This window comes from Garra rufa, chromosome 25 (assembly GCF_049309525.1).
Source record: "Garra rufa chromosome 25, GarRuf1.0, whole genome shotgun sequence".
NCBI lineage: Eukaryota > Metazoa > Chordata > Actinopteri > Cypriniformes > Cyprinidae > Garra > Garra rufa.
The window spans coordinates 18,829,190-18,848,655 of record NC_133385.1 but is presented as its reverse complement, the minus strand read 5'-3'; the positions used below and the strand labels follow the sequence as shown (position 1 = coordinate 18,848,655).

Genomic DNA, 19,466 nt, shown 5'->3' with positions numbered 1-19,466 from the left:
AAAGTGATATAAATAGAAATAAACACAATTCTGAGAAAAAAGTCAGAATTGTGAGTTTTTTCTCGCAATTGGATTTAAATCACGCAATGTGATAACTTACAACTTTGAGTTTATATCACGTAATTCTGAGAAAAATTCATGCAATTGCAAGAAAAAAGTCTGCATTATTTAGTGGTGGAAAAAGGCTTCCATAGCTAAGAGTTAATTCTAAAATTCTAAAATTATTATGAAAATGAAAACCTAATATTCTACTTTTAAATAAATGCAAACAAGTAAAAGCCTGAAATACTCTAATATATATATATATATTATTTAGATTTTATTTAGATAAACTACTTACATATATAATATTTTATTATTACATATATTATGAGGCAACAGATCTGCAGTAATTAGCAAGTCAGTAGTATTGAACAAAAGGCTAATAGATGCAAATGCTTCAACTCTCAGATTAGCCCTACTTTGCTACTTCGTATGCTAATATCCTCATTAGGGGGAATCCAACAAAACACTTAACAGACAGTAGTTAATGCAGATTTTCTTTGTAAAGGCTGTAAAAAATAAACACAAAACTGAACATAATTTTCCCACTAGCCTGATCAATAAGCCTATTTAAAAATATAAATCAGGTAAACAGGTTCACAATTAAAAAACAGATGATACGGTTTTCCAAAGATTACACAGTTCAAATATAACTGTACACATGCCAGGGTTTACAACTGGTACCTAATATACAAACACATGGTAAATCACTTAGAAAGCTTGGAAGGTTGGTTTCATTTGACATTTGGAATCAGCAGCTTTGGTTACCTTACACTATGTAAAACCAACCGAATACAGCGCCATCTGGTGTTTGTGGAGAGCAACGATGACACCAGGGGCCAAAGGTGTTGACTGCAATGCAGCACAAACACACAGCTTGTCTTGGCATTACCTGTCTCCAATGCAGTGTTAGGTAAACAGCACTCACAGAATAACAAGAGCTAATACTCTGAACACTTCCCCCTCATATTTAATGTGTTTTTTGATGTGGAATGTACAAAAATGTCACAATTCATGACTGAAATAATCAGGACATGGTGCTAAGCCTCCTGTGATCACATGACAGTGCATATCAAAACAGCTTATGGTTTGTACTTCTCTGAAAGTTAAGAACCTAAAGTGACAAGATGTCCTCCATACTGCCAGCAACAACGGCTGATGCGTCTGTTTGTGTGGTTTGTTTAGCGCTTTGACGTTAGCGTGAGCGTCGAGGAGACTCTGAAGATCTGAGGCAGCATGTTGCTCAGCTGGTAGAACATCTCCTCCGAGATACTCTGATGATACAAGAAAATCAGAAAGACAGATTGATGCCACGTTCTTAAACTGCTAAATAATTTCCCTTTGTTAGAAATTAAACAAATCAAGCTATATAGGCTATCATTCAACTGTTTAAAACTGACAGTAAAGACTTTTACATTGTTGGAATAAAATCAAATAAAGGCTGTTCTTTTGAACTGTCTATCCTGACAAAATGAATCATGGTTTCTAAAGGAAAGGAAAGGAAAGGAAAGGAGGTGAAGTGAGGCCAAGTATGGTGACCCATTCTAGGAAATTGTGCTCTGCATTTAACCCATCCAAGTGCACACACACAGTAGTGAACACACACACCCGGAGCATGGTTATTCCCTCCCCCCACCTACAAACCCTGCCGGACCTGAGACTCGAACCTGCAACCTTTGGGTTACAAGTCCGACTCTCTAACCATTAGGCCACGGCTGCCCCAATGAATCATAAGAAATGTTTCTTGATCAAATCAGCATATTAGAATAATTTCTGAAGGATCATGTGACACTGAAGACTGGAGTAAAGATGCTGAAAATTCAGCTTTGCCATCACAGGAATCACTTTACATTTCGAAACACATTAAAACAGAATATTTTAAATTGCACAGTCATTTTAAATTGCAATGGTATTACTGTTTTTACTATATTTTTACTAACCAAAACCTTTGAACAATAATGTAGGTATACAGTGTGTGTGTGACATTTAGACAAGAGTTTAGGGGAGTTATTTTAAAAGGTGCTAAAGAGTAAAACAAGCAGCTGTGAATTTGAAGAGTCCCTTGAGCCTATAAGCATGTGTCAAACGATGGACACTATTGTTTGAGAATACACACTGTATTAGCGTAAGCTCTGGTGAGAATATGCTCTCTTGAGAACCAAGTTTTGTTTACACAAAAGGAAAACCAGTCTCCTCTTGGCTTATATCGAAATCCTCCAGCATTTTTCTTGACAAATCCTGGTTTTGTATTTCTAATTCATGACTGGTTTTGTTTTGCTTTCTCCTCTGCGCTTCTGCGTTTGTCAGTTCTCATTGGAGCTAACTCTCTAGTTAGTGGTAGCTAGAGATTACAGTTTATTAAGTTCTAAATATGGATATTTTTGGTACAAAAACACATCGCTTTGCTTCAGAAGGCTTTTATTAAACCCCTGGAGCTGTGTGGAGTACTTTTTTATTATGGATGGTTGCACTTTATTGGACTTCAAAATATCAACACCCATTCAATGCCATAGTAAAGCTTGAAAGAGCCAGGACATTTTTTTATATAACTCCATTTGTATTCATCTGAAAGAAGATAGTCATATACACCTAGGATGGCTTGATAGTGAGTAAATCATTGGGTAATTTTCATTTTTGGGTGAACTATCCCTTTAATTTAATCTATTCCTAATAAAGTGCATATCCTCAAGTTAGATTTACAAAAAAAAAAAATACATGGTTGTACTGTCAAAGAGGGCAAAACTTACCTGTGGAACAAGGAACTGTACAGTCCGTGAGATTCCTCCATCCCAGGAAGCCATTTCCATCATAAAACCTGGAAAAGGTCACATTATTACATCATTTTATGTTGAGATGATGGAGAAAATTACTGGTAGGCACGTTGTAAAAAGTTGTTTCAACTTAAAAAAGTAAGGGTTTGTGCTGGCTTAAAATGTTAAGTTTATCCAACTCAAATATGCACATTTTCGTGTAGTACAATTTAACATTTCATGTTGACTAAACTTAAAATTTTAAGGCAGCATGAACACTTACTTACGGAGCCCCTTACGTCACCTGTAGAAGAAAAATAATTAATCCGTGGGGACGGTTTTGCAATTTGTTCCCTCAGTTTATAAATTGTACTCACAAATTCTTAAACTGTTCCCTCGGTTTAACAAACCCTGCCCACAAATTTCCAATCCGTGCGCTCAGATTTTGTAAACCGTACCCTCGGATTTTGAATCCGTACCCACAAATTCATAATCCGTGCGCACGCTTTCGCAATCCGTTCCCACAGTTTGTAAACTGCTCTCACGGATTTGTGGCCCCGCCCCCAAATTCAACCAGGCCACCTGTTTAAGTGCTGGATGCATTGTTTTGCATTTATTAAACTTTATTTCTCAGTAGGCTATATGAGACTATGCAACACTGACAAAACAGAGTTTTTAGCTTTATTTTATATTGATCACCAATAGATTAGCGGCCAAAACACCATGTGTTTTATCCTATTGGTTATTAATGTAAAATAAACGCTAAAAAGAAGCCTGTTTTGTAAGTGCGGTCATGGTACCAAAATAAAATAATAAGTGAAGAGCGCTGTTCAAACGGCTTTGTTTTATTTAATAATATCTTTCAAAATATAAAATTACCTGAATTAAAAAAAAAAAAAAAAAAAAAAAAACGAGTTTTGGAGAGGAGAAGGTAAAAAGCAATACAAAACAAATAATGTACAGGTTATGTTGTCATTCCTTTGCTCTCAAACTAAATGCAATGTAATAATAAGCCTTATTTAATAATAACATTAATAGAGCAGCATGTATCTAACTCTGGGTGAAAAGCTTATCATAATCACAAATCCGTGAGAGCAGTTTACAAACTGTGGGAACGGATTGCGAAAGCGTACGCACGGATTATGATTTTGTGGGTACGGATTCAAAATCCGAGGGTACGGTTTACAAAATCTGAGCGCACGGATTGGAAATTCGTGGGCACGGTTTGTTAAACCGAGGGAACAGTTTAAGAATTCGTGAATACGGTTTATAAACTGAGGGAACGAATTGCAAAACCGTCCCCACGGATTAATTATTTTTCTTCTACAGGTGACGTAAGGGGCTCCGTACTTAATTTTTTAAGTTGAATCAGTTTTTTTTTTTTTTTACAGTGCTGGTAAATGTGAACAACACTAGACAAAACTGATTGATTAAACTATACATGTTGACCACAAAAAGTAAATAATGTAATTTACTTTTTATCTAATTTTTTCTTATTTATTTATTAGTTTGTTTGTTATATTCTTTTGCTCCAGAGAGTTTAACTTGGAAAATTACTTGTAATATTTACTAGTAGGGAAGAATATTCACATTAAGGCTGGTTTTACATGACAAAGCAGAATGGGTATCTTCCTTTTTTTAACTAAAAATATATTACAACCATGTTTTAGATCTAAAATTCCTCAAATAGAATCCAATGCATTGAAATCAACATTAAAGGAACACTCCACTTTTTTTGGAAATAGGCTAATTCTCCAACTCCCCCCCGAGTTAATCAGGTGATTTTTATCGTTTGAAATCCATTCAGCCGTTCTCCTGTTCTGGCGATATCACTTTTAGCATAGCTTAGCATAGATCATTGAATCCTATTAGACCAATAGCATCGTGTTCAAAAATGAACAACGAGTTTCAATATTTGTCCTATTTAAAACTTGACTCTTCTGCAGTTATATCGTGTACTAAGACCGCGGAAAATGTAAAGCTGCGATTTAATATCACAGGCGCAGTAATATCACGCAGCACAACGTGACCAACTGAATGCACAAGGAGCATTCCTCGTTGCAAGTTACCTAGCTGGGAACTAATTTCAGGTGCTGCGTGATATTACTGCGCCTGCTGCGTCCATATTACGGCAGCAAACTTCCTTGACTGTTACGCCGGAATGGGAGTGTAGTTCCTAATCTTATCGGCCTAGAAAATCGCATCTTTACATTTTCCGCCGGTCTTAGTACACGATGGTTTACAATAATATATCTGTTACACTGTAAACCATCCAATACACATCCTTGTCCTTGCATATCCAATCTACACATAATCCACTGCACCTTTGCACTGTTGCAATCTTCCTTAGTGGAATCTGAGTGTGCTACACACAGGTGAGTGGGCCATACAAACCACCTGTAGCATCACACTCTGCTCTATTTGCACATTCACAATATGAATAATATATGTTTATAACTGCACTGAAATCTTTGCACTATGTGCTATCCTCCCCAATCTCTCTTCTGCTCAATTTCATATAAATAATACCTCTTTTGCACATTTCTTGAAAATACAGCTCAACTTGCACTGTATTGCTAACTGTAAATATGTCTAATCGTACACTGTGTGCACTATGTATGTATGCATGTATGTATATGTTGCATATTGTCACTCTGTATAATCCTGTAAGGTATGTAACTGTCTATATGTAAATTGTCCCTGCACTGTCTGGAGCTCGCTCCCAAGAATTTCACTCACCTAGGCAGAGGTGCTGTGGCGATGTGACAATAAAAGTGATTTGATTTGATTTTGATTTTGATATAACTGCAGAAGAGTCAAGTTTTAAATAGGACAAATATCGTAACTTGTTGGTCATTTTTGAACGCGATGCTGTTGGTCTAATAGGATTCAATGATCTATGCTAAGCTATGCTAAAAGTGATATCGCCAGAACAGGAGAACGGCTGAATGGATTTCAAAACGGTAAAACTCAACTTATTAACTTGGGGGGAGTTGGAGAATGAGCCTATTTCCAAAAAAAGTGGAGTGTTCCTTTAAGGAAAATATTAAGCAGAATGTAAACACAGTTTATATAATGATATAATACAATAATAATCAGTGACAGTTGCCTGTTTTACATTTGACATCATTACTTGCCCACCTTTCACACACTTGAAGACCAGCTCAGCTCGTTTCAGACACCAGGGAATGGTCATCTCCTGTATAGATGAGGAAAAGAGAAGAGACTGAGATAATATTTAACCATGTGGTGAACCAGATTACAAACGTACTGAACCACTCCTTTACACAAAGTAAAGAACTACAACTTCTCAAACAAGACTATTCAGATCTCCAATAAATGTCACATTGTTCTTTAATTGTATATTTGTATTGTATATTTACTCCTAGTAAAGCTGTTCTTTTAACATTTCCTGATAACACAAACATAAACATAATTTAGTGATAGGTCATTTATGTGTTACAGATATCTATAAATGCAGTAAACAAAGCAATCTTGCTGGGTTTGATGATAAACATTACAGATGTCTACAGTAACAATTATTTCACAGACATATGTCCTAAAACGAATCCTGTCTGGATACAGCTTGAAAACCATCGGCTTTAAAACCATCCTTGGCCTTTGGCTGGTAGAACACACAGTTCCTATTCAGATGAAAAACATTTCCTGAACACTGAACATTCCTCAACATCGGCCTGTGGTTAGAAAGGCTGTGATTGAGGCTTTCATTTACCCAGCACCGGTCAGTCCAGACAGCTTGATCCAAAATAGACCATTTCCAAATTAGACAAGTTTTGAGGCTGAGCATTCAAGTTAAAAAAGACAAATGAATCTGGTTTAAACCTAAAGTTAAAGAGTTCAATTTAATCAGAATGGAAAATATTGGGTATTATTTATTATTTTATTTATACGTCAAATACTGGATATAAACCGGCTGATATTAGATACACTACCAGTCTAACGTTTTTGAACAGTAAGATTTGTAATGTTTTTTTAAAGAAGTATCTTCTGCTCACCAAGTCTGTATTGATTTGATCAAAAGTATGAAAAAACAGTAAAAAATGTAAATATTTTTACTATATAAAATAACTGCTTTCTGTTTGAATATATTTTAAAATATAATTTATTCCTGTGGTCAAAGCAAAATTTTCAGCATCATTACTCCAGTCTTCAGTGTCACATGATCCTTATGAATTCATTCTAATATTGTGATTTGCTGTTTTTTTTCCAAGATTCTTTGATGAATAGAAAGATCCAAAGATCAGCATTTATCTGAAATTAAAAGCTTTTGTAACATTATACACTACACCATTCAATATATTATACAATTCAAAAGATTCCAGTCAGTTTTTTTTTTTTGTTCTTCTTTTGGGAATGAAATTATAGAAACTAGTACTTTTATTTAGCAAGCATGCTTTAAATTGATCAAAAGTGATGATAAAGACATTTATGATGTTACAAAAGATTTCTATTTCAGATAAATGCTGTCCTTCTGAACTTTCTATTCATCAAAGAAACCTGAAAAAAAATCTCCTCAGCTGTTTTTTACATAATAATAAAAATGTTTTTTGAGCAGCAAATCAGAATATTAGAATGATTTCTGAAGGATCATGTGACTGGAGTAATGATGCTAAAACCTCAGCTTTGAAATTACAGAAATAAATGACATTTTAAAAATATATTCATATAGAAAACAGTTATCTTAATTAGTAAAAAATGTAAAAATGTTATTGTTTTGCTGTACTTTGGATCAAATCAATTTTGACTGGTAGTTTATTTAATTGCAATTACCTTTGCTGTCATGTTACTCTCACTTAAAATATATATCACTAATAATTTAATAAAACTGTTACATCTAAAAATGAATATCCATTATTTTATTTTACTAAATTATAACATTTTAATGCCTAAATTTACTCTTGCATTTTAAAAGATTTTTTCTTTCTTTCTATTTATTTCTTTTATTAACCACAAAGGTAGTATAGAATTGTTTCTAAGAGATAGCCTGTTATTTTCATTTGCAACACATCAATACAAACCAGATCACAAGCTTTGGCTTGTTAACAATTTACAGTAATTAAGTGTGAACAATGATATATTTTCAAAGATTATAGAAATGCATGCTGCATAATAGAAACACAGAGCTGAAGTGAAAAAAAAATGCTTTTTGCATCTTGAGGGCAAATATATCAGATGATATGTAGCGTGACGCAGGTGGTTAAACTGGAACTGGAATGTTTTGTTTGGCTGATTGTTTTCTTGTTCTAGAACTAGATGCCAATGTAAAGGCCAAACCCTCAACAATTCCCACAAAAAAACATTTAAATGATGGTAGTTGGCAGAGGAAAGCACTGGAACACCCTTAGAATGCAGATTGTTGTAAATTCCAGGAATAGTAAGTTGAGGTTTGGTTAGGTTTTTGAACACCCTACGATATTGGCAATGTCTTCCAATGCCATTTTTACAAATACTGTGTAACAACTCAAAAGTTCAGAATTTGGACATTTTCAGGTCTTCAGACCTTAAAACAACCCCATGATTTTCACTAAACAGTTCAGCATTAAATCTGTTTATTTAATGAAAGATCATCCATCTACTCTTACCTCTGACATGTCATGGACTAGTAGCAATGGGATGGTGATGGTGGTGATGTCATGGGTGCAGCAGACCTTCAGGATGTTCCTCAGGCCCATGATGGCTGGGTCCCGGGCTGTGATGTTTCCTGAACGCACATTGTCATCCACACAGAGGTGGAACACAATATGAACCTCAGACAGGTTTGAATGGCGTGAGATGTAGAATTCACCTGAAGAGAAAGCACAGCATCCTCCAATGTTACGAATCATCAAACAGAGCACTAAAAACATGAGATAATGTTTTAATTACCTGGGAGGATGTTGGAGGAATTTCTGTCTACGATCTTGTTTTTGTCTTCACTTCCTCCGTTTCTTGGCATCTCTATAAAACAAATTCAAGAAATGCATTAGTGTAATACGTTCAGATATGTTATATGTCATTTTTAAGTTTGATTATTTTTTTCACAATAATTGTCATTAGATTTAGATTTTTTGTATGGACACTTTTTTTATCCAAATCAGCACACATCTACAGAAGCCCGTTTCCGCCACTGAATAAAACATTTTAAAAAACAAAAATTGCGACTTTTTATTTACAGCACAATTCTGACATTTTTCTCACAATTGTGAGTTTACATCTTACATCTGACTTTTTTTTCTCAGAATTGTGAGATATAAACTCACAACTGCAAGTTATAAAGTCAGAATTGTGAGAAATAAATGACAATTGTAATTATTGGAATTATGAGTTTGTCTCGCAATTCTGAGAAAAAAAATTACAATTGTGAGATAAAACTCACAATTCTGAGAACAGTCTTTTTTCCTTTAAAAATTGGACTTTATAACTCGCAATTACGAGTTCATATCTTATATCTTTAAAAAAAATTCATTGCGAGACATAAACTCGCCTTTGTGAGTCTGACTTCTAATTGTAAGTTTATATTATGTAAATCTGAGAAAAAAGTCAGAAACGAGTTTATATCTCGCAATTCTGGGAAAAAAGTCAGAATTATGAGATAAAAAGTCGCAATAACTTAGTGGTGGAAACGGGCTTTCATACACATGAAAGTTAGTCCAACAAATACATAATAATAACATACATGGGTCAAAGATGTAAAAGAGTTTAAGCATAAAAACAAGAGTAATACTGCTTTAAATAGTCCCCCCCCCCCCCCAAAAATAAATAAATATATATATATATAAGTTTTCTGTTTAATTTCATTGCATTTTTGTTTTTGTTTTTCTGAGCAAAAAATAAAAATCAATTATTTTTCCCTAATTTACAGAAGGCACCCACTAATATGTCATTCAGTGTAACAGTCTTGTCAAGCATATTTACAACAAAAATCAATTTATGACGTATTAAAAGATGAATTACTTTTACCCCAAATACTAATTAGTTGTAATTCTACATTTTTAAAATGTGCCACTATCCTAGGTTTTGCCCATTTGTCAGTAAGAATTTTTTACTCATTTAACACAATAAAATGTAATTTGCTCCCTTATTCTTTTATATATTTTGATATGTACAAGTCAGAATAAGCATGTTGTTTGAATTTTTACATAAATATTGTGTTACACTGAATGACAATTTAACATTATTTCAACCAAATTTTGACATTTTATTCTCAAAAAATTTATTTGAAACCTTAAAAGTAGACACTTTACTTACATTTAATGTGCTTTCTATAGACATAAAATTACTTTTGTAAATTTATTTTGACGTGCACATCTTTGACCCACATACAAATCTATAAAAATAATGCATAATAGTAAAATACATTTACAACTTAATTTACAATTTAAATAATATATCATTTTAATGGCATTATAATAACTGAATTAAAGAAGAAATGTGCTTAATTGTAATGTTCAAAAAGGGCATAAAATGTAAAAAAAAAAATGTTTTTAACAATTTAAAACATTTAAGTCTTTAAAAAAATTTGTAATAAGTATAGCAGGCTGCTGTAAAATTGAGGTGGGAGGACGTGCTTAAAAATAAATAGAAAATATAAAAATATAAAATAATTTATGCAAAAACAAATGTATTTCATATTATTTCCTTTTGATTTTGGTGTTAAATGTGACCTGGGCACACACACACACACACATACATATATATATATATATATATATATCTCCAGATGTCTTTCAAAAACGTTCACAAAAAAAAAAGAAATTACCAGGGCGGCATTTATTTGATTTAAAAAAATACTGTAAAAACAGTAAATATGTAATATAATATATAATGTAATGTGTATATATAAATACCACACAATAAAATGTGAATTTCAGTGGTTCATTTCACTGCAAATCAAGTAAAAAAAAAAAAAAAAAACAATACTAAAAGATAATATTATGGTAATATGTGTTCTCTTTCAATCGAAATTATGTAACAGTGTTCATTAGATCGATAACAGTTATTACAAACAGTTAGCAAAATGCAAACTGTACCAGAGCATTCCACTTTCTGCCAAAACATTTGTGCATGTTGAAAAAATGTGTATCGCGTTTCATTGTAGCTAGTCCCTGTCGTATGAAACTGAACACTTCCTCGCGGTAGGACTGAAGTCGGATATGTGATGGTGCAATGCAGAGGTGCTGGTTTTGGACGGACACAAACACACACAGTTGTTGTGTCACTCACCAGGCTGCTCTTTCTGCTTGCTGCTGCGCTGAGCTCGTGCGTACAGCACCACCTGCTGGATGATGTCCAGCTGCTCATCCACTCGGGGGAAGTGGAAGTCTGTGCACTCCTGAGACACTGTTGCAAAGTCTGATGCCATAGGAACAATTGCAGATGTTACTGTTATGTTAATAGCAAAATCCTTTACATATATTCTTTAGAAATTAGATCCGATACCTCTCTTGATGCCGCTGTATGAGTTGACTCTGTTGTCGACCAGCAGCACCAGGCCACAAAGCGATGTGGAGTACAGCGAAAGAGCAGTCTGTAATCGACGTAACTTCACCCCACTGCTGCTGTGACGCCGGTGCTTACAAAAGTCCAGAACGTCAGATCGCACCAGACGCAGATTGTGCATGGTCTTCAGCTGAGCCCCTAAAAGTATATCAAAGCACTATATCTGTTTGTATCCATTTTACTTTGTTTTTTTTTTAAATGACATATGTGACCCTGGACCACAAAACCAGTCATACGGGTCAATTTTTTTTTTTAAATTGAGATTTATACATGATCTGAAAGCTGAATATATAAACCTTCCATTGATGTATGGTACCAATATTAGGGTGAGATACAACAATTTTAAAAATCTGGAATCAAAATATTGAGAAAATTGTCTTTAAAATTGTCCAAATAAAGTTCTTAGCAATATGTATTATTAATCTACTAAATGCATTTTACTATTACTAAAAAATAAGTTTTAATATATTTATGGTAGGAAATTTTTAAAATATCTAATGAAACATGATCTTTACTTAATTGCCTGTTTTTTGGCATAAAAAATTGATAATTTTTTAAATGTTAAAATGATTTAAAAATTAAGTTCTTAGTCCCTTTTAATACTTTATTTAGCCCAAATAATATAGATATTTCAATTTTAATGGTAACATCTTACAATAAGGTTAACTACATCTGTTAACATGAACTATGAATGAATAATACTTCTACAGCATTTATTAATTTTAGTTCATGTTAATTTTGGCATTTACTAATGCATTATTAAAATCACAACTTGTGTTTGTTAACATTATATATATATACGAACGTCATTGTACTAGATAACTAGAAAACATTAGCATAAAAGATTCACAAAATGATGTTGAATAAAACTTTACATTGAAACTTCACAGACAGATTGAAAAGACATTGGAAGTGGGCGCAAATTACCGTGGCAGTGTGTTGTATGCGGGTATTTTTATGCAGCGTTTTGTAGCGGCCAATGTTTCCAAGGAAACTCCATACCTAAGTGGATGGTAAAGCTTTCCTCCAGCTGTCGCTGCTCCTCGAAGAGCCGGGCCCCCGCTTCCCCTGCCTCCCCCAGCTGACCGGGCTGCACCTTGATCTCCTCGCTGAAACACAAATAACAGGCTCGACTTCTGAAGTTCTTCAGCGTCCATCAATCACAATGATGAATACAGTTGTTTTGCTGTTGGCTCAAGTGTAACACTATTAACTTGTGAGCTAGATGGTGTCAATGTGTCAAAGTGGGGCTGTCGTAAAACGTAAAAACTGAAACTACATCTAATGTGGTGGCAAGAACACTAACATCTGAATGAAACTGAATGAAATCACCAAGACAGCATTTGCAGAGTCATCACCAAGAGGAATATCTGTGTCAGCAGTTTTCTGCTCCTCTGCTTCACTCGATTCCCACTACTATTGACTTCCTGGCACAATCATTGATCAACTCAATTCCATCAGCATCTTTAAAACATTCTCTTTTACTCACTTTATGGTACTGTTGTTGGGGTTCTGTAGGTCCCGATGAAGCTTCATCACCCATTCCTGATACTCTTGTTTTTGAATGCCTGTGACTTGCCTTAGTTCACTGGCCCACTTGTTTTCTAGCACCTTCTCATCACAAAAAGACCAAAAAGAAGAATCAAGGGTCATCGATGTGTTCTGTATTATTATTGTTAGCTTTAATCTGACTGTCAGATTGGTCTTACTTGCTGTGCATCGAAGTGTTGGGCAGCCACCGTATTCACATCCTGGTCACACAAGGTCTTTCCCAGCTCCTGCATGACTTTGTTCATCTCAACAGCTTGTCTGTAAAGACAAATTCAAATATTTTATATACATTTATTTATTATTAAAGTTTAGACATTTTGTCAGCGCAATTAGCCTTGTGCGCAACTCTTCCCGAGTTTGAGTCCCGACTCGTGGATCTTTCCCAATCCTGCCCCGCCATCTCTCTCTCCCACTTCGCTTTCTGTCTACCTACTGTCTTATCAAATTAAAGGAAAAAATGGCAAGAAATAAATTGTAAAAAAACAAAGTGTTTGAACATTTTGGATGGGTTTTTCTCATGAAGAAGCTTAAATGTATTATAACTTTTATTTATTTAACATGTTATATCATTATATAATTCCTAATATTTATTTATAGTACATATTAATGCTATAATTTCTAAGAATTTATTTTTCTTCTTTATTCAGCAAAGATGCATCCAATATCTAATATGATTAAATCTAATATTTATTAATAGTATAATAATTCAATAATTACTCAAATTTCTTTTTTAAATTAATAGCTTTATTCAGCAAAATGCATCCAATTGTTTAAAAGTGACAGTAAAGACATTTATAACATTACAAATTATTTTTATTTCAAATAAATCCTGTTTTATTTTAACTTCGTGTTGATTAAAGAATAATTGAATTTATTTAATATGATTAAATCTAATATTTGTTAATAGTATAATAATTCAATAATTACTAAACATTTTTTAAATGAAATGAATACCTTTATTAAGCAAAGATGCAACCAATTGTTCAAAAGTGACAGTAAAGACATTTATAACATTACAAATGATTTCTATTTTAAATAAACGCTGTTCTTTTTAACAATGTATTGATTAAAGATTAATTACATTTATTTAATATAATTAAATATAATAATTATTAATAGTATAATTAAATAATTACTAAACATTTTTTAATGAAATTAATAGCTTTATTCAGCAAAGATGCATCCAATTGTTTAAAAGAGATAGTAAAGACAATTTTAATCTTACAAATGATTTCTATTTTAAATAAACGCTGTTCTTTTTAACAATGTATTGATTAAAGATTAATTACATTTATTTAATATAATTAAATATAATATTTATTAATAGTATAATTAAATAATTACTAAACATTTTTTAATGAAATTAATAGCTTTATTCAGCAAAGATGCAACCAATTGTTCAAAAGTGACAGTAAAGACAATTTTAATCTTACAAATTATTTCTATTTAAAATAACTTTTTATCTTTTTAACTTGGTAATATTTTAAAGATAAAGATTTATCTATTAGAATTAAATCTAATATTTATAGTATATAATAATTCAGTAATTAGTAAAAAAAATAATTTTTACATTAAATGAATAACTTTATTCAGCAAAGACGCATCCAATTGTTTAAAAGTGACAGTAAAGGCATTTATAATGTTACAAATGATTTCTATTTCAAATAAATGCTGTTCAGTTTAACTTTGTATTAATTAAATTCATTTATTAAATTGAATTTATGTAATAATTAAATTTAAAATAATTTATTTGTAAAATGTATCATGGTTTCCACAACAATATTGAGCTGTTTCAAATATTAATAATAATAATAAAATTTTCTTTTCTGAAGGATCATGTGACACTGAGAACTGACGTGATGATGCAGAAAATTCTGCTTTGCATCACAGGAGTGAATTATATTTTAAAATGTACTGAAATAGCAAACAGTTCATTTAAATTGTACCAATATTTTACAATATTGCAATTAATGCAAATTAATCGCATCCAAAATAAGTTTTTCTTTATATAATATACGTGTGTGTACTGTTTATACATTTTATATATATATATATATATATAGACACACACACATAGAGTATATCTTTTGAAAGTATTTACATGTATATATTTATATTCATATAATTTATATTTTGTATAAATATATTTAATATACAAAAATAACTTGCATGCATGTGTGTGTATTCATATATACATAATAAATACACACAGCACACACACATTAATTGCGTTTAATTGTTGCCCAGCACTACTTGTTAATTACTCAGTACGGTAACATTCTGCATTTATGTTGGGAGCTCATTATCCAAAATTACACTCCCTGGCATTTTTCCTCATAAAACAGTATTCCATCTCACAACAACCTCTCACACAAACCTCTCCTGAAGTTTCTTGAGCTCCATGTCTCTCTCGCTGATGAGCTCAGAGACACTGACAAAGTAACTGTGCTCCAGGTTGAGAAGAGTCTCTGAGGCCGGGGAGTGGATCAGTTCATGATAGACACTCGCAAAATCCTCGTCCCAGCTGGGTTCTTCAGGACGAGCGTGTTCCAATGTAGTCTACATACAAAAAATGACACAAAACAGACATTTATTAAAAACCACTAAAGTAATCAACTACCTGAGTACTCACTCTGTAGCAGCTACTGGAACTAAATTAATTGATTTACTTGTTTTTATTAATAAATTTTGTTCATAAATTTTCTTTTCCAAATAACAGCATAGATTGTCTATTATCTATTTTAATACTTTACAATTAACCTTTGCCCTCATATTCTGAACATACAGAACAACCTAGAAGCTTAATTACTTCTCTAAATAAACATTTTACGCAAACAACCAGGTGGTCGTTAAAAGGCCATTTGATGGGCTTGAAATAGATTGGAGAGCATCCATGTGTATTTGTGTACGCCTGCTGTAAAATGTTAATGGTTATCTTGTGTGCATAGCTGTGAGCCAACCGCGCTTCATAGGAATGGGAGGGGGCGGATTCTGCTTTCTTTTTATAAGTTTGCTGGAGCAAGTGGAAGCAGAATTTAAACTGCAATACTTTGAAGTGCAAATGAAGATGGTCAGGTTGACCTTCTTAAATGTGGAAACAGGGCAGATATTCAGTTTCAAAGAAATCTCTTGTGTGGGCAGAGTCAGTAATTTATTGGTTTAAAAGACAATTCATATTTAGTAATATTATAGCACTGAGAACAAAGTCTGAACGCCATTGAGCTAAACAATGACACAACTGCCTTCTGTAGAGCTGCTTATAGTTGAATTAAACTCATTTCTTAATTGCTGAATGTTGACAGTTATTAAACTGAATTGAAACAACATTAAACTAAATTGAACTGAAAAATAATGACACTATTATCTTCTGTAGAGCTGCTTTACACCTTAAATTGAAATTATTTCATAGCGGATGATTTTTACAACATTAATGTTAATTTCCTGTTTTATTAATGTGAAGCTTTGAAACAATTAATGTATAAAGCACTATATAAATAAATGTGACTTGACCATTGATTGATAGACGTATTAAATAGAAACTTATTTAGAATTAATAACTTAAGCGTGTAATTTCTTTCAATTGCAAAACATTTTTAAAAAGTTAATATGCAGAGAAAACTATAAGTATGATTTTTAAAATGATTTTTCCCCCAAAAATCTAAACACAATAGCATTTAACATAAAACAATCTTTATTAAGAGATAACACATGAAAACAAATTATATATTGTTATTTTTATATTACATTGCACTGTATTATATCATATTGGTAACACTATATATATATTATATAACTATATTTAATAAATGAACTAACATTAACAATAAAAATACATTGCTATAGTACAGTTATAGCATTGTATTACACTGTATACAGTATTTTTAGCATTAGTTATTAAAAATACAACTGTTCATTGTTAGTCTATGTTAGCTCTTTAAATAACATTAATAAATAAACAAATTTAATGATGTATTTATAAATGTTGGAGTCAAAATCAAGTAACATTAATAAATGCTGTTGTAGTTAACTAAATGTAGTCAAATTAATAAAATTTAAATATTTAATTGTATATGTAATAATTATTGTTCATTTAAAAAAAAATTAGTAATGTTATGTACATTAGCTACTAAATGTACACAGTATATGTTTCACATATTATAGCTGAAAATGAAACTATTAAAAAAGGAAGAACACTAAAAAATAATTTAATCATTTGAACTGACACTGTACTCTTACCTCAGAATAGGTTTTAGCCCATGAATTTGTAAGTTTGTTGATGTCGACCTCTCCATTTGTGAGTCTCTGCAGGGCTGCTTCTGCTTCCCGGTCATAATCCACTAACGTTTCCCTCTCTATGAAACTAACCAGGCTGTTTTTCAAGTCTAAAATCAATGCATAAGAGTTACATTGGGTGTACAGTAATTCATATATGACTTGTAAATAATGCATTGACAATCTGAGGGTTGAATCTAATCACATATATGCTCAAATAAGTGTTAATACATTACCATTTTCTACAAAGCAGGGGATTTTATGAAGCAGCATGATCCTGCCATGAAGATCACTGACATTTTCTTTGAGGGGGAACTGAAGTGGCACTTTGAGGACACAGTGATGTTTTCCTGCCTTGAACTCAAATACAAACTCCTTTTCGATTGTGTTGGTTTTCCCTTTGTTTTTCCTCATCTTCACCTGTATTTAAAAGACAGACATAAAAATACTGGATTTATTGTATGGACGACAGATACGGACACAATTATGAATACAAATTGTGAATGCTGTCTAGTTAGGGTAGCTTCCTAGATGTTGAGACGCAGCTATGGTTTCTGCAGAGATGCATTGTAATACATAAATAACAACGTCATGTATCCAGAAGCTCTCGTTAGACAAATACAGAAAATATAGACGTAAATATATCCGTTCATAAATATATGAGCACACCATTTCAATTATGTGAATAACTAACGTTAATGCTATTCAATAACAGCTCACATCACATGAATGAACTGAGTGCTAGGAAACGAGCTAGTGCTAGACGACGAAACCACAACATACTAACTGAAATATATTTGAAAAGCAAGTGTAGCAGAATTATACAGCTATTATTCGTGCATTTTTCTAGTAAACTGTCCAATATTATTTGCTTGCAAGACACTTCCTGCTTACCTCCGCTTGTTTTACTCCGCTAGATGTCAGCTGATCAGCTAATGTATGATTAGCAACGGCAGATTCTACACGAAAAGATAATCGCGGATTGTTGTAGCCTGCACGTGTTTTAATTTTTTGTATTATTTTCGCAATAATTACTATGCAATACTTAAGACCAACATACAAGTCGAAAGTCATATAATTCTTGTTTTTTTTGTTTGTTGAAAGTGTTTCGTTCAACACAAAATACAAAAAAACGCAACAGAATCGTTTAAATTGTGCCACAGGAGTGCAATTAAGCGTTTTATGCTAACGCAATAGTGTAAATATGTGAATAATAGGTTTGTTATTTTAATTTCAATGTTCATCATTTGGGTTTCATATGGTCCAATCAAAACAAAACAAGAACTATTTTGAATTCTCTCATTCCTGCTAAATTTACAAGCAAACACTGATGAAAAATGTTACTTCGTGCACATTAATCAGGTGAAATATTATTTTTGCTTTTGAAAATGTAATTTTAACCTCAATACAAGTAAGCACAGTACTTTCTTTGTCTACTGCACGTAAAAATAAACATTTAACAGATAAAATACTAATCTAATGTATAATTTATACTTCAATTGATCATTGGTCATGTGTTTTAAACATCATTCAGTTTATTTCCCCACAACTATACACGTTCCATTAATATGTTCCATGAGGGGGTAGCCTACTCTCGTAAACCTGCGGTGGAGACTGAATAAAGTCAATATTTTTGTTTTCTTTATACACCAAAAATATTCATGTAGCTTTATAACATAACGGTTGAACCACTGATGTCACATGGACTATTTTACAGATGTCCTTACTACCTCTCTGGGCCTTGAACGTGGTAGTTGTGTTGCTGTCTATGCAGGGTCAGAAAATTCTCAGATTTCATCAGAAATACTTTAATTTGTTTTCTGAGGATGAACGAAGGTCTAACGAGTTTGAAACAACATGGGTAAATGCTTTTAATGGCTGAGCTGTTTTGTTGTAGAGAGAATAATAATATAGTATAAACTATATTTCACCAAGAGGAAAAAATGGTCAATATGGATAATTCTATGTTAAAATCAAGGTTATTTGTATAATAGAGGTTATGGACCTATATTGTCCACTGAATAATATCAGTCCCTACGTGCTGCTGCAATAGTTTAATATTAATAGTTTAGTATTTTGTGTCACTGTATCATTTAGGATGGGATACTGTTGTCATTGAACAGAAGCATGAGGTGTGAATACAGGATTTGTTCTCTGTTACATAGACAAGACCTGTATTAAAGATGCATGCTGTATCAGTTACAGGTAGAATGACACATTTGTTGAGCTCTTTGTCTCTTGAAGCCTAAATCACGCACGCCACTGTCTCTTTCCAAATCCTCATGAGAAAAATATGAGACTGTCATCACATCATCATGTGGCCTGAGCTTCAAAAAAGCCAACTACAGAAAA

At 32.6% G+C, this 19,466-nt stretch overlaps 1 protein-coding gene across 1 annotated transcript; it reads right to left on the bottom strand.

Annotated features, from left to right (window-relative positions):
• Positions 1-522: 522 nt before the first annotated feature.
• Positions 523-18,032, bottom strand: ferry3 (FERRY endosomal RAB5 effector complex subunit 3). Its single transcript, XM_073831803.1, has 14 exons — positions 18,009-18,032; positions 17,351-17,534; positions 17,079-17,224; positions 15,220-15,401; positions 13,001-13,100; positions 12,781-12,902; positions 12,294-12,400; positions 11,232-11,429; positions 11,016-11,144; positions 8,679-8,750; positions 8,396-8,598; positions 5,934-5,991; positions 2,790-2,857; positions 523-1,316 (listed from the first exon to the last, which is right to left on the bottom strand). Exons 2-14 carry the CDS (start codon positions 17,526-17,528, stop codon positions 1,224-1,226), a joined length of 1,656 nt encoding a protein of 551 aa, XP_073687904.1. The 5' UTR covers positions 17,529-17,534; positions 18,009-18,032; the 3' UTR covers positions 523-1,223.
• Between the last annotated feature and the right edge of the window lie 1,434 nt (positions 18,033-19,466).

Coding starts and splice junctions, on each gene's coding strand:
- ferry3 (XM_073831803.1), bottom strand. CDS start 17,528: ATGAGGAAAAACAAAGGGAAAACCAACACAATCGAAAAGGAGTTTGTA. Junction 17,225..17,350: donor CCCCTGCTTTGTAGAAAATG/GTAATGTATTAA, acceptor CATTGATTTTAG/ACTTGAAAAACAGCCTGGTT. Junction 13,101..15,219: donor CTCAAGAAACTTCAGGAGAG/GTTTGTGTGAGA, acceptor TTGTCTTTACAG/ACAAGCTGTTGAGATGAACA.